This window comes from Buteo buteo, chromosome 4 (assembly GCF_964188355.1).
Source record: "Buteo buteo chromosome 4, bButBut1.hap1.1, whole genome shotgun sequence".
In the NCBI taxonomy this organism is placed as follows: domain Eukaryota; kingdom Metazoa; phylum Chordata; class Aves; order Accipitriformes; family Accipitridae; genus Buteo; species Buteo buteo.
Genome location: NC_134174.1, coordinates 39,236,821 through 39,255,612, shown reverse-complemented (window position 1 = coordinate 39,255,612; position 18,792 = coordinate 39,236,821). Strand labels below are relative to the sequence as shown.

The 18,792-nt window shown below is 37.7% G+C and overlaps 1 protein-coding gene across 1 annotated transcript in view; it reads left to right on the top strand.

Moving 5' to 3' along the window:
• Positions 1–18,792, top strand: part of NRG3 (neuregulin 3) — a 424,200-nt gene that overhangs the window by 162,245 nt on the left and 243,163 nt on the right. Inside the window, exon 2 of the mRNA XM_075025600.1 lies at positions 13,267–13,396. Coding sequence (XP_074881701.1) covers positions 13,267–13,396 — 130 coding nt within the window. The remainder of the gene's footprint in view (positions 1–13,266; positions 13,397–18,792) is intronic.

The window sequence follows — 18,792 nt, the reverse complement described above, 5'->3', positions numbered from 1 at the left end:
CACCAGAACTGGACACAGTACTCCAAGTACAGCCTGGCAAGCATTGCCAGTAAAGTGGGGTGGTCGTGTCTCTATCTCTGCTAGTAATGCCGCTGGGGATGCAGCCCAGGATCTGATCTGCCTCTGTTGCCGCAGCAGTGGGCCACTGACTTATCTTTAGCTTGTTGTCCACCAAGACCCCCAGGTGCCTTTCACCAAGGCTGCTCCCCAGCCACACACATCCTGGCCTGTACTGGGCTCTTGGGTTACGTCGTCCTAGGTGCAGGACTCTGCACTTGTCTTTTTTAAACTTCATACGTCTCTTGCTCGCCCACTCTTGCGGCCTGTCCAGTCTCTCTGTAAGATGGCTCTCCCTTCTGACGTGTCCACCTCACCGCCCAATTTAGTGTCGTCATGCTTTCAGTCACACCGCCCAGGTCGTTTGTGATGTTGAGCAGTGTGGGGCCTAGTGTAGATGCCTGGGGGACCCCACTTGTGAGAGGCTGCCTGCCTGAGTAAGAGCCACTGATGGCCGCCCCTGGAGCGCAGCCTGCCGGCCGGCTTCCCACCCACCTCACAGGCCACCCGTCCCATCTGTGTCTGGCCGGGTTCTCCGGGTGGAGGCTGTGGGAAACAGCATCCAATGCTTTGATAAAGTCCAGGTAAAAAATACCCACTGCTCTCCCCCTTGTTGACCAAGTGTGTTACTTTGTTGTAGAGGGGCATCAGGTTATGGGCAAGATTTGCTCTTGGTAAATGTGTGCTGGCTCTTCCCAATCACCTGCTTCGCGTTTTGGTTTGTAATGGTTCCTAGGAGGCCCGGCTCCACTACTTTCCCAGGGACTGAAGTAAAATTAATAGGCCTGTATTTTTCTGGGCACTCTTTTGGGCCCTTCTTGTAGATGGGTATGACATTGACCCTCTTCCAGTTGTCAGGCACATCCCCTGATCACCAGGACTTTTCAAAGATTATAGACAGTGGCCTTGCAACAATGTCAGCCACTTCTCTTAACGCCCTGAGGTGGATTCCCTCCAGGCCCACAGATTTGTGTGGGTCGAGGCCTTGCCTTGCGAGAGGCCGCAGGGCAGCCCTTCCTCCACGACGGGTGGGTTGACACACATGTTGTCACAGCTGCTTACTTGATCCTGTGACCCAGGGTCCAGCTGCGCCAGTAAAGACGGAGGCAAAAAAGGTATGGAGAACCTCGGCCTTGTCAGCATTGTTAGTGACCGATATCCCTGTCCCGTTTAGCCATGGGCCTGTGTTTTCCCTGTGCTGCTGCTTACTATAAAAAAAACCCCAAAACTATAAAATGACACAAAACTTTGTTTCCAGAAGAACTGTCCTATACTATAGCGTGTATAAAGATGTGCAAATACAGATTATTACAGGTCTGTGATTGAAAAAGCATTGGTGCTCAATGAGGACACTTTGCCGGTTATCATTACTGGCCTTCATTATCAGTTTTAGTGTTTCTTTCCTTTAGCAATAGCTGGGGAAGCTAAAGCCCCCTACAATTACTAAGCAGTAATATTTACCTTTTTAGTCTGTTGTGTATGCGTTGTGCTGCTTATTTACATACACAAAACATAAGCTTTTGGAAAAAATAGCCAGTCCTTCCAGGAATGCCCAGGTCTTCTGAGCTGAAAGCTTTGTAAGTTGTTTGTGGAAAAAGGGTGAGTCATATTATTATGTTCATAAGAGAAAAACAAACATGTTTGTTCTGAACATCTTGTTGTAGTTAATAGTCTGAGCAGACTTAGAGTTTTACCTCTTCTCATTTCTCAGTAAAATCAGTCCTTTCTCAGCAATGTCTGGATAAGTTATACATAAACTTTCCAAATGTTTAAAAATTATCTCGACATAGAAGTGAGCTTTGCAGTGAAGATTACTAATAGCATCATGGCAATGAGTATCTTTGTATTATAACATAATGTCTCTTCCTCGTATTTTGCATAGCACTTTTATTTTCTATTTTAACCTTTGTATTTTGCCAATGTTTAGAAGGAATAATTTAGTAAGTCTTTAAAATACAAAGGTAATTGAATTCTTATCACACTTTAAAGAATTTGCAGATGGTCCTAATGAGCTGTAAATCACAAAATACTTGTTCCCAGAAGAATCTTTCTTACAGAACAGATATTCTTAGGAATGGAAGATTGCTTCTGTGTTGATAATGTGTGCTCTATCACTATTGAATGCTAACTAATTGTAATTTTCCATTACTTCACAACAGTACAGCCTACCTAGCTGCTATCTGTGATATGATTACTATGTAAGGACAAAAAGTATTGGAGATGCCTGAGCAGTCAAAAGAAGAGTCATTAATATGAGTGAACGTCAGGTCAAGCATTCATCAATATTAGTTTAACAGATTTTTGAAAGCAGAATTCACAGAATGCCCATTGCTGATAACAGTATAACATCCTTTTATATTAAGCAATAAAATTACCTTTGCTCTTCTGAGAAGTGGTTTAGGCATATCTGCAATCTTAAATGTTACATCTCATTTTCTCATCATTTTCAAAAAGCCCTTTAAGGGTGCCCTTTAAGGGTATTAAGTCAGAAAAAATAAAGTGATAAAACAGTTCCCATCCTTAATTTGGCATATATCGAACTTTTAATTTCTGCTAAGAAACTCTTAAGGAAATGTTTCATACATCAATGAAACTATTTCAGTTGTGTAGCTTTCAGTTTGGTTGGTTTGTTGTGTGTTTTTTTTTTTTTTTTAAATCGGCTCCAGAGTATTGCCTTATTTATTCTCAGAGGCTGATATGAGGAGGCAAAAAAAAAAAAGTGAATGAGAGTGACTATGCAGTGCAACAGGTGGCTATAAGGTGTTGTAGAATATCTGTCCTTGGAGATTTTAAAAAATCAGCTGGACTTACTACAGCATTCTGATCTGGTAATACAAGTTAACCGTACTTTGAGCAGGAGGTCTGACGACATATCTTCCAATTTAAATTATTTATAATTTTGTGGAAAAACATGTGGGCAACAGCTTGGTCTGCAGAAAAAACTGAAGTCATTAATTTTTACTCTTTTTAACTTTTTTTTTTTTATTCTGTAAAACTCCCAAGTGGCAGCTATGTGCATTAGAGTTAGTTAAAGGTTTCTGAGCTGTGGGGGCATAACTTGATTTGGTGATAGCATCAGCAGAGCAAATGCTGGGTGGCAGGATGCAGGCAATGATAAAGGTCAAATCAGTTAAGGTCCAGGAGCTGAGACAATCAGTGTTTGGGATCTTTCAACTAGGAATTTGAGCTGTCACAGACTTTTATGCATGCATTTCAGCTTTCCTGAGTGATGGAAGAGTGAAACAGGTTGGGAAAGGGGCACCAAAACAGGGCATCTACCTCCCTTCTGAGACCCGCAGAAACTGTTATTCTCCCCTCTGCCCTCACCATGTGCAGAGGAAAAGGGTTGTTTGATATGCTGATAAAGGAGAAAATCTTAATTGCTTCATCCAAAAGAAAAGAGTAGGTGATTTAATTAAGCTTTCATTTTATGTTGAAATAAATTTAAACTACAAGGTAATTGTTCTTGTTTACCAGTATCTGTCCATTGCACAAATACTTTTCATAGTTATCTAATATGCAGTTTTCACATAAAAGTGAAGAGTCTATGGAGTCTTAACTAATCTGGTATGGTGGGTTGACCCTGGCTGGATGCCAGGTTCCCACCAGAGCTGCTCTATCACTCCCCTCCTCAGCTGCACACCGGAGAGAAAATGTAACAAAAGGCTCATGGGTTGAGATAAGGAGAAGGAGAGATCACTCGCCAGTTACCATCATGGGCAAAACAGAGTCGACTTGGGGGAAAATTAATTTAATTTATTATCAAGGAAATCAGAGTAGGATAATGAGAAATAAACCCAAATCTTAAAAACACCTTCCCCCCACCCCTCCATTCTTCCCAGGCACAGCTTCACTCCTAAATTCTCTACCTTCCCCCCCGCCCCGCCCCGAGCGGCGCAGGAGGACGGGGAATGGGGTTGGGGTCAGTTCATCACATGTTGTCTCTGCCGCTCCTTCCTCCTCGGGCAGGACTCCTCACACTCTTCCACTGCTCCAGCGTGGGGTCCCTTTCATGGGAGACAGTCCTCCAGGAACTTCTCCAGTGTGGGTCTTTCCCACAGGCTTCAGTTTTTCATGAACTGCTCCAGCATGTGTCCCTTCCGCGGCGTGCAGTCCTTCAGGCACAGACTGCTCCAGCGTGGGTCCCCTGCAGAGTCACAAGTCCTGCCAGCAAACCTGCTCCAGTGTGGGCTCCTCTCTCCACAGATCCACAGGTCCTGCCAGGAGCCTGCTCCAGCGCGGGCTTCCCACGGGGTCACAGCCTCTTTCAGGCACCCACCTGCTCGGGCGGGGGGTCCTCCTCAGGCTGCAGGTGGAGATCTGCTCTGCTGTGGACCTCCGTGGGCTGCAGGGACACAGCCTGCCTCACCATGGTCTTCCCCACGGGCTGCAGGGGAATCTCTGCTCCGGCACCTGGAGCGCCTCCTCCCCCTCCTTCTTCACTGACCTGGGGGTCTGCAGGGTTGTTTCTCTCACGTCTTCTCACTCCTCTCTTCAGCTGCAGTCACTGTTGCCCAGTAACTTTTTTCCCCCTTCTTAAATGTGTTCTCCCAGAGGCACTACCACTGTCGCTAATGGGCTCGGCCTTGGCCAGTGATGGGTCTGTCTTGGAGCCATCTTGCACTGGCTCTGTCAGACATAGGGGAAGTTTCTAGCACCTTCTCACAGAAGCCACTCCTGTACCTCCCCCCACTACCAAAATCTTGCCATGCAAACCCAATACATCTGAATTGGTGATTGGAGTTTGTAGAATGAACTGCTGAAGGTTTATTGCTGAGTTGTGATGACACTTAGGTGTAAAGGATAAAGAAACTGGATTGTTAATGTGACTTGTGATGCAAATTGGGTGATGTGGAAAAAGACAGAGCCACATGTGGGACCTGCTGCAATTAGGCTACAGTTCATTCCAGCAGTGTTACCTCTGAGCTGTAGCACAGGTGGGTGCAGGAGGAACTACCTGCACATACAAGCATAGACATCAAGATCCAAGGTTTCTGTCATTATCTTTCTCTCCGCTGGTCCTTGCATCTAAACTCCGACGCCCAAACTGTGCTTCATGGACAGGAGGAAAGAGAAGACAGATGTGATCCAAGAAATAAAAACATTTCGAGCACTGTTAATTGGGTTTTTTTAGTACATGTAGTAATGATTGTAACACCACTTTTATACTCCTTCTGTAGCAATATTCAGTTATTTAAGTCATTGCACTGCTCTTGTATTTTCTTATATTTCCTTCTTCTCTATTTCTTCTTGTATTTCCTTTTCTTTATATTTCCAAATATATCAGATTTGAAAGTGCTAAGTTCTGAAACTCTTCACTTTAAGTTATTTACAAGGAACTCCAACCAAATCCAGTTAAAATAACAGTCCTCCCTAGGCAATGAGATTTGAATCCTCCTGAGATCACTTGAAGCTGAGCATGAAAAATAAAGGAAAATTGTTTTGATTTAAGGCAACTGTATTTTTATTATTATTCTTGATAAATAATGATTAATCATTGCTGCAAACTAATATTTTCTTCAGTAGCCAAACTGAGCTGAAAATGTTTCATCACAAACTTCCTGATGCACTCTACTCTAGATTGGATATACTAAGTTGTGTTTGAATTTTTTTTTTCTTTCATTGCAGAGTGCTGGTGGTTGCAGACATCACAGATGTAGTGTATTATTCTTGCTTTCTTCTAGCATCTTTTAACATATGAACCTATGCAGAATTGTTCTGTGGTGGTGTTTTGGTTTTTTTTTTCCACCCTAAGGTTTGATTGCACCCCTGGAAGGCTTTTTCTTTTTCTTTTTTTTTTCTTTTTCTTTTTACTGTTTTGCTTTGTGCTGCAGTCGCTTAATTTAACTGTATTTTAGTTTCTCCATCAACTGGAGACTATTTCCTAGAGCTATTTCCACATCCCCAGAAGGGTGTCGCCTTTTGGTGCAATGGTGCCATCCAGACTCAAGGGCTTTTGGTGACTCCACTGATGTCAGTATACTGAGAGAGAAGGGACTGCTAGGGGTCAAAGGAGAGAGAAGCCCTGGGTGGTGGTGGATCCACTTTTGGCACATTCTTGAGTATGCCACTTTTTCACTGAAAAAAGTGAAATCCTCTATGAATTTCTTTTAGATCAATTAATAAGAAGATCTACCAAAGGACACCTGAATACATGTTTGATTGGCAAAAGCACTTTGCACCTAGAGTGCCCATCAGAACTGTCATGACTCAATTTTCAAAATAACTCTTCACATTGAACGTTAAAACCTTTTAGAGTTTTAGTCACTCCTGTTTCTTTGGCTCCTAGACGTTGAACATCTGAAAAACCCTGGCCTTTTGTGTCTCACGGGGATCTCTCCTGAGTCATCTCCCATTTGTTCAGCTTTCACTGATTTCAGTTTGAGCGGTACAGGAGAATGCAGCCTCTGATGTGAAATTCTGCACATACAGAGAAGAATTTCATTGGTATTCAGGGATCAGTATTTACGTTCTGACAGACATGACCAGATAACATATTCTGAAGTGATGCTAGCTTTATTTGCTTTTCTGCTTTTGAGTTTCAGTTGCAAGATACCATTAAGTGGGCATGTTTTTTGTACATTGTTTTTAGAAATAGTGGTTGCTTGATTTGGTTTTTTTAAGTCATGAAAGCAAAGACACACTTTAAGAGTTTTGCAGCAAGCAAGCACATGATATTTTGCTAATAATGCACTAGTAGTGTGAAAATCCTTTAATGTATTTTTCAAGATATGGATTAGTGTTTGTGTGTAGTGATTTCAAACTGATAAAGCATTTGGAAAATGTGAACAACATTTCTGGAACAAGGTCACACTTTACGAATTAATTTTGGAGTCGGAGTGTGCGCTGATTTTTGGAGTGGTGACTGTCTCTCTTTAATTGCTTGTATTTTTCTGGAGCTTGAGCTTTTGTTTCTATGCAGTTGCGGTTGTAATACTGTGTTCTGGTGATACGGGGAGAAAAGCAGTCTGTTCAGGGATGCGGTTGGTTGTACCCACAGAGAGATGTTCCACAGGAACGTGCTTGTCACATGAGCTTTTTTATATAATCCTCTGAATTAAATACAAAAGAAAAACATTCGGACTGTCTCACTGGTAACAATTTCAGCTACCTCCACAATCTGGCTGGGAAGCCAGCTAATGTAAATGACAATGTTTTGATGCATCTGCTGCTTTATCAGTTTGTTGCTAAATTATACTGATTTGTTCATTTGAATCTGAAGGATAATAAAAAAGCTCCAAGTATTCCCATATCCATAGCACAATTTTGCTTTGTATCATGATGCAATCAAAGCCTTTAAGTGTTATTGGATTAAATAAATTTTTGTCTGGCACAAAATGGCTAAGGGGTAGCTGCTTGAATAATCAGCATTCAGTTTAGTGATTGCTAGTTAATACAAAACTGTCTCTGTAAATACAGTAAAATATTTTTCATATTTTCATTAAGTTTTTGGTTTTAATCATGGAAAAATGCATGCAAACAGTTCAAGTAAGTTTAAAACAAGAACCCTGTTGTTATTTTTAAAAATAAAGTTTTAACTTCTAGATATGTTTTATGGTTTTGCTCATATTTCATTACTAGAATTTTTAAATTCAATTATCCCAGCAATGTTCCATGGCTAATGCCAACTAGTGTTCAGTTAGCACTGTCAAAGGAAGATCTCTGCATTGCATTAAACATGGGTGTCTTGGATGTTTACTTTACAAATATTGACAACTTAAGAAGGAGTTAGCATCAGCTAAAGCTAAATCATAACAAAAACTTTCAAGTAATATTTAGGTTTTCTGCTCTTTCTCTCTTAATGAGTATCTTACTAGGGCTTGGTATCTTCTCCCCTTACCCACCTTTTGTTTACTTCTAAAAGCACAGGAATAAAAATTTTGGGTTATATGGTTTTTAAGATTCAGGCTATTGTGAGTGAACTAAGTAATATATATACTATTCTGTGTGTAATTTTCATTTTTTTGCAAGACCCTTTCTAGTAGGGCTACCACATAATTCTAAAATACCAGGAGAGAAGCACTGTGTGGTCCTGTAAGAACTGCAGGGAGCCCTGGTTATACTGAGTCATCGTAAATATTTTCCATTGACTTCACTGAACATAAAGGTTAACTCACTATATGCTATTAAATGACCTTTTACGTTACCTTCTTCATAGAATGCAATAGTGATATCAAAGTATATTGTAAAAAATGTTGGGGGTTTTTGAGAAGTTTTGTTTGGTTTTGTTTTTTTGTGTTTTTTTTTTTTTTTGTAACTGGAGTTGCACTGTCAGAGGAAGTTCAGTTGTTTGTAATGGGCTTACTTTTTTGTAGTGCATTTGAGATCAGATTTAAAATAAGCATCTCACTTTTTTTGGTGCCTCAGTAAGTCAGTGGTTCTCAGAGAAGTGGTCAGTTATAAATGGATAACAAGATAAAGGAAAAGCTAATTTGCATGTTGATAATGAATCTATAAAGCTGGTGATACCTAATGGTAATCAAAATATGCACTATTATTAAAAAGTCTTTCAGTGTGTAATCTCTGGCATTAATCAAAATATGGTGTCTTAAATATTCCTCCTTGGTAATGCACTAAGAGGTTGCCATACATATGTTAGTAAGTGAATGTAGCTATTTATCTACAAAATTTGGATACCTGTCCACTAGTGACTTCAGAAAAGTTCAACCAGGTCTTTTTATCTGTTGTTCTCCTAGGCCGTTTTTTTTTACTCTCTCTATAGCAGCTAAGGCTGTCTATCTGGAATACAATGTTTACCATGAGGTGCATGCAGCATATCACTTAAAGCTAGCATGGAAAACTTTTTTTATTTGAGACATATCCAGTAAAATCTGTTTCTAAAGTCAGAATGCTGTGAGACAGATGCAATGGGTGGGAATCATTGCTGCTGCTGCAGTCTGAACAGAAACAGGTGCCACGAATGCTCGTGTTTCCCAGGATATTTTAAATCTTGCATTCTCTCCTTTCTTGCATTTGTCCTTTGCATTTACAGGTTTTTAATATCAGAGCATAGTACTGGAAACAAGGAATCTGGTAGCCTTGAAAGAGGAGATAGTATTTATAGTATCCATATCATCCCTTGAAGATCATTCAGTAAATTAGCTATAATGAGCCATCCTGTGCTGGTATAAACATGAAGAAGTAGATTAATGAGACAAGAATACAAAGTCAGTGACACTTCTTTAGACCAAGCTTTAGACTTTAACAAAATAAAATAACATCTGAAAACTTCCTACTGATTTTTTTTTCAACATTCGTAAATCACTGCATTTTTTTTTAACCAACTCCATGCTTCTAAATAAAAGATCTTGAAGCCTTCCTTTGAAATGTGAACTGAATTCTTGTTCATTTGATTAAACGGTGATATCTGAGACTTGGCAATGGTATCTCCATTTCTGTAGTATCAGAATCATGCATAAAGCTGTGCTGAGAAAGTGAGGCAAGAAAAATAGAGCAAAATACCTAAAAATTCTTTATTCCAATTCAGTTGGAAAAATTCCAGCAGAAATCAATAGCCCCTGCTGCATTTGCATGAAACACTTGGACACTTGGCAATTAAAAAAAATGAAGACGACGACCTTAAGGGATTATGGATTATTGCTATTTAAGGACTGAATTCAAGGACATCTGAATACTTGACAGAAGTTCCTTTTTGTTACCTATAAATGTTTGGGTCTGTTACCTTTGTTCAAAGACTAGAAATAAATTAAAGAGCTTTACTAGTAATGTTGTGAATGCCTAGGTTTTATCAATTACTTAAAAAAAAAAAATTTAGAATACAATGGTTGGATACTTAGCAGGCTTCTGAAGCTATGAAGGACAATTCCACCATGGAAAAGTTAATTCAGTATTTGGTTAGGAGTCAAAAAAAAAAGGGGGGTGTGTGTGCATATAAGACAATGGGATTTATTGTTTATTAGAAAAAGAATCAAGAAAACTGTATAGTCTCTACAGTGTTTTCCATTGTTTTGTTCTTTCTGTAGTTCTGTTTAGAACAAGTTTTTAGATTTTGTTTTTTCAATATTTAATGAAGCTGTAACAGAGTTTGATTCATCGTGAGTGCAACATGAAATAACAGCAGGATTGTAACCTTTCAGAAAACTCGCATAGCGTGTATGTGAGTATATCCAGCAGAAAATACCAAACAGCTCTAGGGATATCTAGGATATCAATTAGTAACACAGCTTTTGAGCTTTTGAATGTTAGTGAATGACCTTTGCAGACCAGAGATCAGCTGTACAGAGACAGATGTTTCCCCGTGCATAAACCTGGTTAGACTTGCAGAAATATTTTCAAGACAGAAAAGGCTGTAACTTAAAGCTGACTTTTAATGAGACTGTATTTGTTTTAAAAAGAAAAGTTAGAAATTATTGTGTACTTTTCAACATAAGGAGTGCTTTCCAAGGCTGTCATAATGTCAGCATCATTGCTACCTACAACTGTTGTGCTTAATTTGAAAGACCAGAGACGGAACTCAGAACAATGTAAGAAAAGCTTGGAATTATGTCCAAGTGGAGTAGATGAAGTATCACAGCGTATGCTTGTTCATAAATACAACAGGGCTTTGAGGGGAGCATTTTTGACTCCAGCCCTGCATCGCTCTGCGTGGGCAGAACACCATGTCACTCCTCTGGAAGTGTCAGAAACTCCAGTTCTGGAACGCTGGCTTGCTGCAGTGGCTGACCATAGTTTGTTAACAGTTTATATCAGCAGAGAAGTCCAGTTACTTGTGCATTTTCCATTAGTACCCAAATTAAGGTATGCTGTAGCTGTATCTTCAGTGGCACTTTTGCCAGTACAAAACGACACGTGCTCAGTCTTAGCTCTGCTCTGACACTGCTGAATTGGCAAAAGTTTCTGCTGTGGACTTGATTTAATCTTGAATAATATTGAACAGAGAAGTGACTAAAATAAAACAGAACAAAACCTCTGAAGAATATATTTAATCTAAAACTTTAAAATGCTGACCTTGACAAGGTATTTTTGAGATAATTATGGTAGGAGTATCCTGCACTTCAAACACTGTGCTCTGAGAATTCAGTACATCACTACCTCAAAGACATGCTTTGTGATACTGTGTGTCTCCTTAGTTTTGCTCTTGTCCTTTGGGGCCATCTCAGAGTACTTTGGTCTGCGTAATGTGACTACCTTTATATAGGTATTTGCACAGCTTGTTTCTTCAGAGCAGGCTGAGAGATAAGTGTTGTGTTCTCTAAAGCCATATCAAGTTGAGTTGCTGCTCATCAAACAGTTTTAGTTACCTTTTGTAATTATCACAAGTGCTTTCAAATAATATTATCTTCAGTTCCCTTATTTAATAAGCATAGAAATATATCTTATTACTGTTGTTTATATTTTTTTGCCTAAGCAAATTTTAAATGGTCATTTAAGTGCTCCTGTGTAAAATTGACCTTAAAAGGTAACTGGACTACCTTTTTTTCTACCTGAATATATTTTTGTTACACAAAACCTGATCATTCTTGAAATGTCAACAGTGATTTACTAGTCGCTGTTTGCATTTACAAACATCTTGTATTATTTCCAAAGTTCAATTTGATACATTTCACTTCAGGGTTTGCTTGCAGTCATTAAAAACATAGTAGTTTTTATATAGCCTGCATCTTTTTTGTAAGTGCTGCTATCGGGGAAAATGGCAGGACCTTTCATTCTGAATCTGCAAAAACATTTGAAGGGAGACTGTTGGAATTCATTCCCAGGATTTTTTTTTGTCTCCACTGAAAATTTTAAACCACAATATCTTCTCTCGAGGCAGGGGGGAAGTGTTGTATATGAGAATTAGGGTGTGGATTTTCTTATTCTTTACAAATGTATTTTATTAATCTTCCTTCACTTTGGGTAACAAGGAAAACTTGTAGCACTATTTTATTTAAAATACACTAGGAATAAAAAAAGTTACTTTGAAAGATTTTTGGAATATGTGAATTTTCTTGCAGAACCGTACTTACAGGTGTCTTGTATTTTAGTGTTTTATTTTTCAACTTTGGTATTAGCTTGGTGGATATTTACTTTGTATCAAGTTACAAGCAAAAAGCAAGTTTATGTGTTTATATAATCTTCAGTTTGCAAAGTTCCACGTGCATAGAGGACAGCTTCACTCCTTTGACAACAGGCAACAGAATATTTTCTGATTGTATGGTATATAATGAAATGTTCTCTTATAATTTTAATATATATTAGTATATTAGATCCGGGTCCTTGTCCATGCAAAATGAGTAGAAATTTTAACTTTGAGAAGTAAGATTGTATATGAAGGTTGAACCATGGTTCTGTGGAAATCATTGTCTACTTTGAAAGTCATACTTAATTAGCAGAATACTTGTCTTAGTGAAGAAAATTAAAATATCTGTCAGTCAGACATCTTCCTCTGAAAATTCCACTTTATTGTTGATTAATCCGACTGGATTGGGAAGGTTAAAGAGATATATTAGAAGACAGGAATGATAGCTTACCCTGACATACTGTCAGCCTATTCCAAATCTCGTTATCTAACTACATATTCCAAAGTTACAGCCAACAGTCCAAACTGTAATCAGTTTTTTGAACTGTGTTGCAGTGGTGTTAGGATGTACTGGTAGAAACCTACAGATGATGTACCTGAAATGACACAGTCTATGGTGCATTGCTTGTATTCAAGTTCTGGCCCAGTTTTTGTGACTGGTGAAGCAAATTATCATCGTCCTTAGGTTTTTGTCTTTGTTTTTCCTTTTATTGTTGTGGGATTTATCTTGGGGTTGTTTTTTTTTAAGGTTACTATATTAGCTACTTTTGCTCATTTTTAATGAAAAAAGTTGTGTATTTTATTTAAAACCATATTTCAGTGTATTAATATGAAAAAACTGTTCTGGTTAAAGGATACAAAATAGGTGTGTTTACATTTTAGAAGGGATACTTTCGAAATTGGAAGTGGTTAAAATTGTACTCAAATTTGCTGCACTCTAGTTTGTTTTTCTGCTTATATTTCGAAATATAAGATTCCTTCTGTGAATCTTTTTAAGAAGCTTGATTGCAAATAATACTGCAGTCACACTGAAGTTTGCTTTCCCTGTGCTTTTGCTTTCTGTTAATTAGTCTGTCTTGATCAGTTGATGTTACTGAGAGCAATCTGATCACCTTTATTTAACATATACTATAACAACATCCAATATTTAGCCTTACAGCATTTCTTTCCTTTTTCTGTTTTCTCCATAGATACTACAACGTATTCCACTGAGCGATCTGAGCACTTTAAGCCATGCAAAGACAAGGATCTTGCATATTGTCTCAATGAAGGGGAATGCTTTGTGATTGAAACCTTAACAGGATCACATAAACACTGCCGGTAAGTCATTTGCAAAGACATTGCAAGAAAAGTCTTCAGTCCAAGGGGGACAGCATTAGAAAAAACCCAATCATTCAGACTTAGAATGTTATAAAGCAATAGAATTTGCCTCCATTTTGGTTGCCTCCCTCACAGTTGCGGGTTTTTTGGTTTTTTTTTACTAGTCTGTAGTATTTATAAATAGAAACACAGAAATACAAAAAACAACATATTGATTACTTTTATAGATAAGAAGAATCCTCAGTATTCTGTTTTCTGATCATATAAACAATTAAGGATTAATGTTTTGGTTTTTACATATTAAAATCTTACGTTCCTCTACATACCAGAAGCATTCCTTTATTTTGGGTACTCAAAGTAGAGCTTTGACAATAGCTGTATGCACTGTTTGTTAAGAGAGAGGCAGAGTTGTTCAGTTAGTAATTTTAAGAATTAGGGTTTCTTAAGTTTAATTTCTGAAAGATAAAGTGGACTGTAATAGCCATCTGAACCTGCTTATATAGCTGTTGTACAGGTTTATACTCCTGAACTTCTGTTAATGTCTATGACCATCTTGAATGTATTTAAAAGAATGTCAGAAAAGAAAACCAGATCGCCACATATTATCATTGTAGATGTAGTGGCCAGTAAAAGGGAGTGATATGCAGAAGGAATACTGTAACATCTTCCTAAAGATGAGAATAAAAAAAAATTCTGAACTGTTGAAGCAATCTTTTAAATAGAAGTGGTCGAAAATGAAAACCTGTACTTGTGATGTTTTAATTTACTCCTAAGATACTGTATTTGGCACACAGGTGTATCTTAAGATGCTTATATGCCCAAATTCTAAACTGAGCATCTCAATATTTATATATTTCTAATATAAATAATTAAAAGCACCTAAGATACTCAGAAGCTTTCCTGAATGATTTGGGACTTAAACTGCTAAATCCCACTGAAATTAGAAAAAGAAGTCATAAAATCACACGTGCCTGGTTTGAAAATGGAAATTTAGGGATTTAAAGATTGATGAAAGTCTGCTTATCATCAGAAGAATATTCCTAAGATTTTTATTTTTAATATTATGCTGGTAATTTTTTTCCCATTCAGTTGTATATGCTTCAGTGACCATTCATTTCCACTCTTTATTATATGTTTTCTTACAGCATGCTTATTAAATTAGATATTATGAGTCATTAATCATGGAAGAATGATATTTTTTTTCAACTTCCATCATAAAACTTTACAGGTATTTTTTTCTCAAAGCAGGTGTGTGATTTTCAGTCTTTCTTAGAAGTGTCATGAGCTGTTAACAAGGGAACTCTATCACTCAAATATTTAAGCATTTTTCATTGTCTGAATATTCAAACTTAACAAAACTGATACAGGGAGAAGTGGATATATATGAGATTTTTTAATTAATATGGTAAATTTATTAGCTAATTTCTTTGAACAGACTGTTCTAGTAAACTGTATGGATTAAACTTTTAAGTACCTGCAGGAGTACACCTCATAAGAGAGCTGATTTTCCTATTGTCTGCCTTTGCCAAATTCTTGTTTATTTGCTGTGATTCTAATGCTGCAGTCTGACTAATCTTTAGAAGCTTTTCCATCCAAGCTTTTCCCTGTAACTAAACAAGCCAGAGTTTTCATTCTTTCCAGGAGAGTGAAATTTTTTTATCACCTTCTCTTGTGTTATTCTTCCATAGGGAAATAGGGGTATCATCTGTGAATCTGTTAGCTCCCATGTGTAACAGATTTGCATTGCTTGTACAAGTTTCAGGCATTGACACATTCTCTGGGAATTAAACATCTGCTTATTTCAGTGGGTACTTTGAAGTGTGCAACACGAAAAGACATGTATAAGGCAATAAAAATTCATATAGCAAGAGAAGACGTATTTTAAAATTTAAAAGGTGATTAAACTAGTTATAATGCTTTGTTTAATTCTGTAAGGACCTTCAACACTGCAAGCAGCAGCTTGTTCAGAATCACTTTTATGATACTGATATGTATGTCATTAATGAAGAGAAACCTTTTAATTTGACCTTCAAATTCTGTATCTCTGCTGTGGTAACAGACTATATGTCTCTTTGTCAGGGCCAGTGCTGTAGTGAGTGGAATGCAGGTGTTTGTCTCTGTAGCCTGAAATACCAGCTAGAATGTACACATATCAAAAGATACAATATTGATGTACTGTATCTGTCCTCTAACTAGAAACAAAGTAATTTTCCCTGAGAAGGAAAGGGTTATGGAATTCCCATTGCAATTAAAAGAATCATTTGAATACAGAATTCTGAAGATTTAGAGAATGAAATGATACTTTGTTCTTAGAATCAAGCTGCATTGTGTATTCTCATTGGGAGTTTGATTTTTGCATCTGTTCTGGGAACAGAGCACCAATTTACTGAAATGAGAATTTGCCATTGGAACAGCTGCAGATGGAAGACCTTGATGTAGCAAAAAACTTTCGTCCCACTTTTTCAGGTTTAAAGAGTGTTAGTAGATTATATGCTTAGGCAGTTGTGCAGTTGTTCTTGTTTTGTGTACCTGTTTAAGGACAAATATGCTAATGATTGTTAAAGCGAAAAAAAAAGAAAAAAAAAGGAGATTTGATAGCAATTAATAAATATACATCCTGGACCTCTTCTGTATCCTCATGAACCACACTGTCTATGCAAACAATCTCAACTGGCAGTTCAAGCACCTTTAGGAGTTGAAAAATTCATCATGCTCTTGTTCAACAGTAGGAGATGAGCACATGTTGAACTCCAGCAGTCAGTAATGGCATTGGCAGCTGGATGTTGTAGAGCACTGGCTCTATAACTTTTTTCTGTTTTGTGAGATACATGGCTTACCTAGTTTGAACCTGTAATTGTGGGGAGTGGGACTAGCATGCACCCTGGTAAAGAGGGAGGCCATGTTGCAGGAGACCACTGGGAATACAGTATGAGGAGGTCTGAAGCAGCCCTGCTCATGCATCTTCCATTCTTATCCACCTACAGAGGACGTGTCCTGAAGTCATGGGATTTATTTTTTTTTAGCTTAGTTGACAACTGGAGGAGAAAAATACAGAATGGTTATAGTTTCAAATTCTATAATTCCATTTTTGTTTGAACTTCTACATTTTACTGTCTCTGGGTGAAAATTTGCCTGGGGATGTAAACTGGCAGAGTTTTCCTGCGTGGTTAGGTAACAAACAATATACGCTGGATGATGTTTGTGCTATTTTAAAGGTGTGACTTCAGTATTTATTTTTGTGAATGGTTTAACACGAGCTTGTTTTAAGGATAGGGTAGGTTAACAGTAGGGAAACTTCATATTTAGCTTCTCCATATGCTGAATTTTTTTCCCTGTTGCCTTCTTGAGAATTTAAGCTGAATGGTGAGGGTACTTTTATTTGTTATTTACACAAAACAAATCAAGTACACAGTCAACACTGACACATCAGCATTTAACTGGGTATTACATAATGCAGCCTATAAAAAAGAAGTTTAGGTTTTGTCTGCACAATTTTATTTCACAGACCCTATCTCAAGTCACTCTGTGTTTTTGGGGTTGGTTTTCTTTCTTTTTTTTTTTTGCGTGAATCCTTCTACTTTTTTTTTTCAGTCCATTTTCTTCTGATTACCTATTTAGGACTGAAAAACACTGTATGAATGAGTGGCTAAAACTTTGGAGGGAAGAAGAGGATTGCACTGTTAAATTTCTCTTCTGAAAGAAGCTGTGTATGCATTGGAAATCTTGGCATTGGCAGTGAACTCCAATGTACTTTTCACAGATTTGAGAATGTTGGATGAGACATTCCTTTTGTCCTTTGTTCCTGTCCTTCATCTCTCTTTTGTGAAGCAAGCAGTATAAAACCTGAATAAGTTTTCTAACAACAGAGAGTGAAGAATAGACTCACAAATGTACAATAAACAAAACATCATTCCCTGTTACCCAGATTACAGCAGGTTGTACACATGCATCCAAAGAGCACTACTGTGGTTACTATCCCAGAGTTTTCAGATTTCGTAGGACATTCTACTTTTTATGCATCCATCTTGTTCTGATGGGAGAATTTTGAGCTTGGTGATCTTGCTCATTTTTATGCATAAAAATTTCCATTTTTACAATTAGTTGATTAAAAAATGGTACCAGCATTGCTCAGCTTTGTTTAAAATTTGTTGTGAGACTGGAAGGATTGAATTCCTTTTTAATGAAAGTCTGATTTGGATGAATGTTTATAGACTGTCAGGTTTTATTATGAGTCTTTTGCATACTAGTAACTGTAATCCAGGCATAGCCCTTGCTGTCAGTAAAAGCAGGAGAAAGGGATCAAACAGACTGGACTTTAGAACAGTTCTGAGCTTGGCATATGATACCTGCACTTAACCGTAAGTTAAAAATCTAAAAAGATAAGAGTATCATTTCCCTGGTTTAGTTATGTGGCTTGTTATCTAGGCTTTTGGAGTCTGACTTAGGTGTTTTAAAATACCACCTACTCCATTTTGTGAGTTCCCCCATCTTGTTTTATAGTGACACTTTTCGAGAACGGTTCTGACATGTAAATAAAGCAAACACAGAAAATTATTTACTACGGAATAGCATTGAATAAATAAAACATTTCATTTATGTCACAATATTACACGGTTAGTTTCATCAAAAATAATCCATTGCATTAAGCTGACAATGTAACATACAGCTACAAGAATTTAAAGGAGGAAGAAAGCTGTGCTTAAAATTTAGGATACTTTCCTTGTCAAGGGCAATCAACAGACCTCCTGTTGTGAAAATTATTGGTTTATGAGCATAGCTCCAACATGTATCTAGATTACATTTGCGTAGTTGCACACAACATGAAATGGAAATGCTGTCATTTTTACTTTCACATTTACTTTAGAAAAGCTGAGGTGAACTTGAAATACCACATTAGGTAGCTTCAAGCTGTTGTCAAGCAACTGTATTTTAATATAGATACCACATTGTGTTATTATTACATCACCTGCTTATTCAGCAGTGCTTTCGCAACTCGTGGTTGCCTTCAGCAATGTGGTTGTTTCTGTTAGCTCAAATGAAATAGCCTGTGTGCCTAAAGCATTGTGACTGTGATACTTTTCAAGGCTCAGGCCTGTAAGAAGTAAGAAGAAAATCTGGCCAAGAAGTCTGTCACGTGGACTGCACATCCCAAGGGTAGAATCAGCTCAGCTATATTCATATACTCAAAACAGTGCTAGTAAACAAAAAATAAGTAAAAGCCTTTATTTCTTTAAGTAATATTAATAAAAAATCTGCAGTTTGACTACTTTTCCCTTTTTTATTGGAAATCCTCATGCTTTTCTTAGCTAGTTTTAAATATTTCTTTTCCTTCATACAAAAAACCCAAACAGAAAACACCCCTAAAAACCAAACCCCTTCTGTGCATTCTCTTTCAA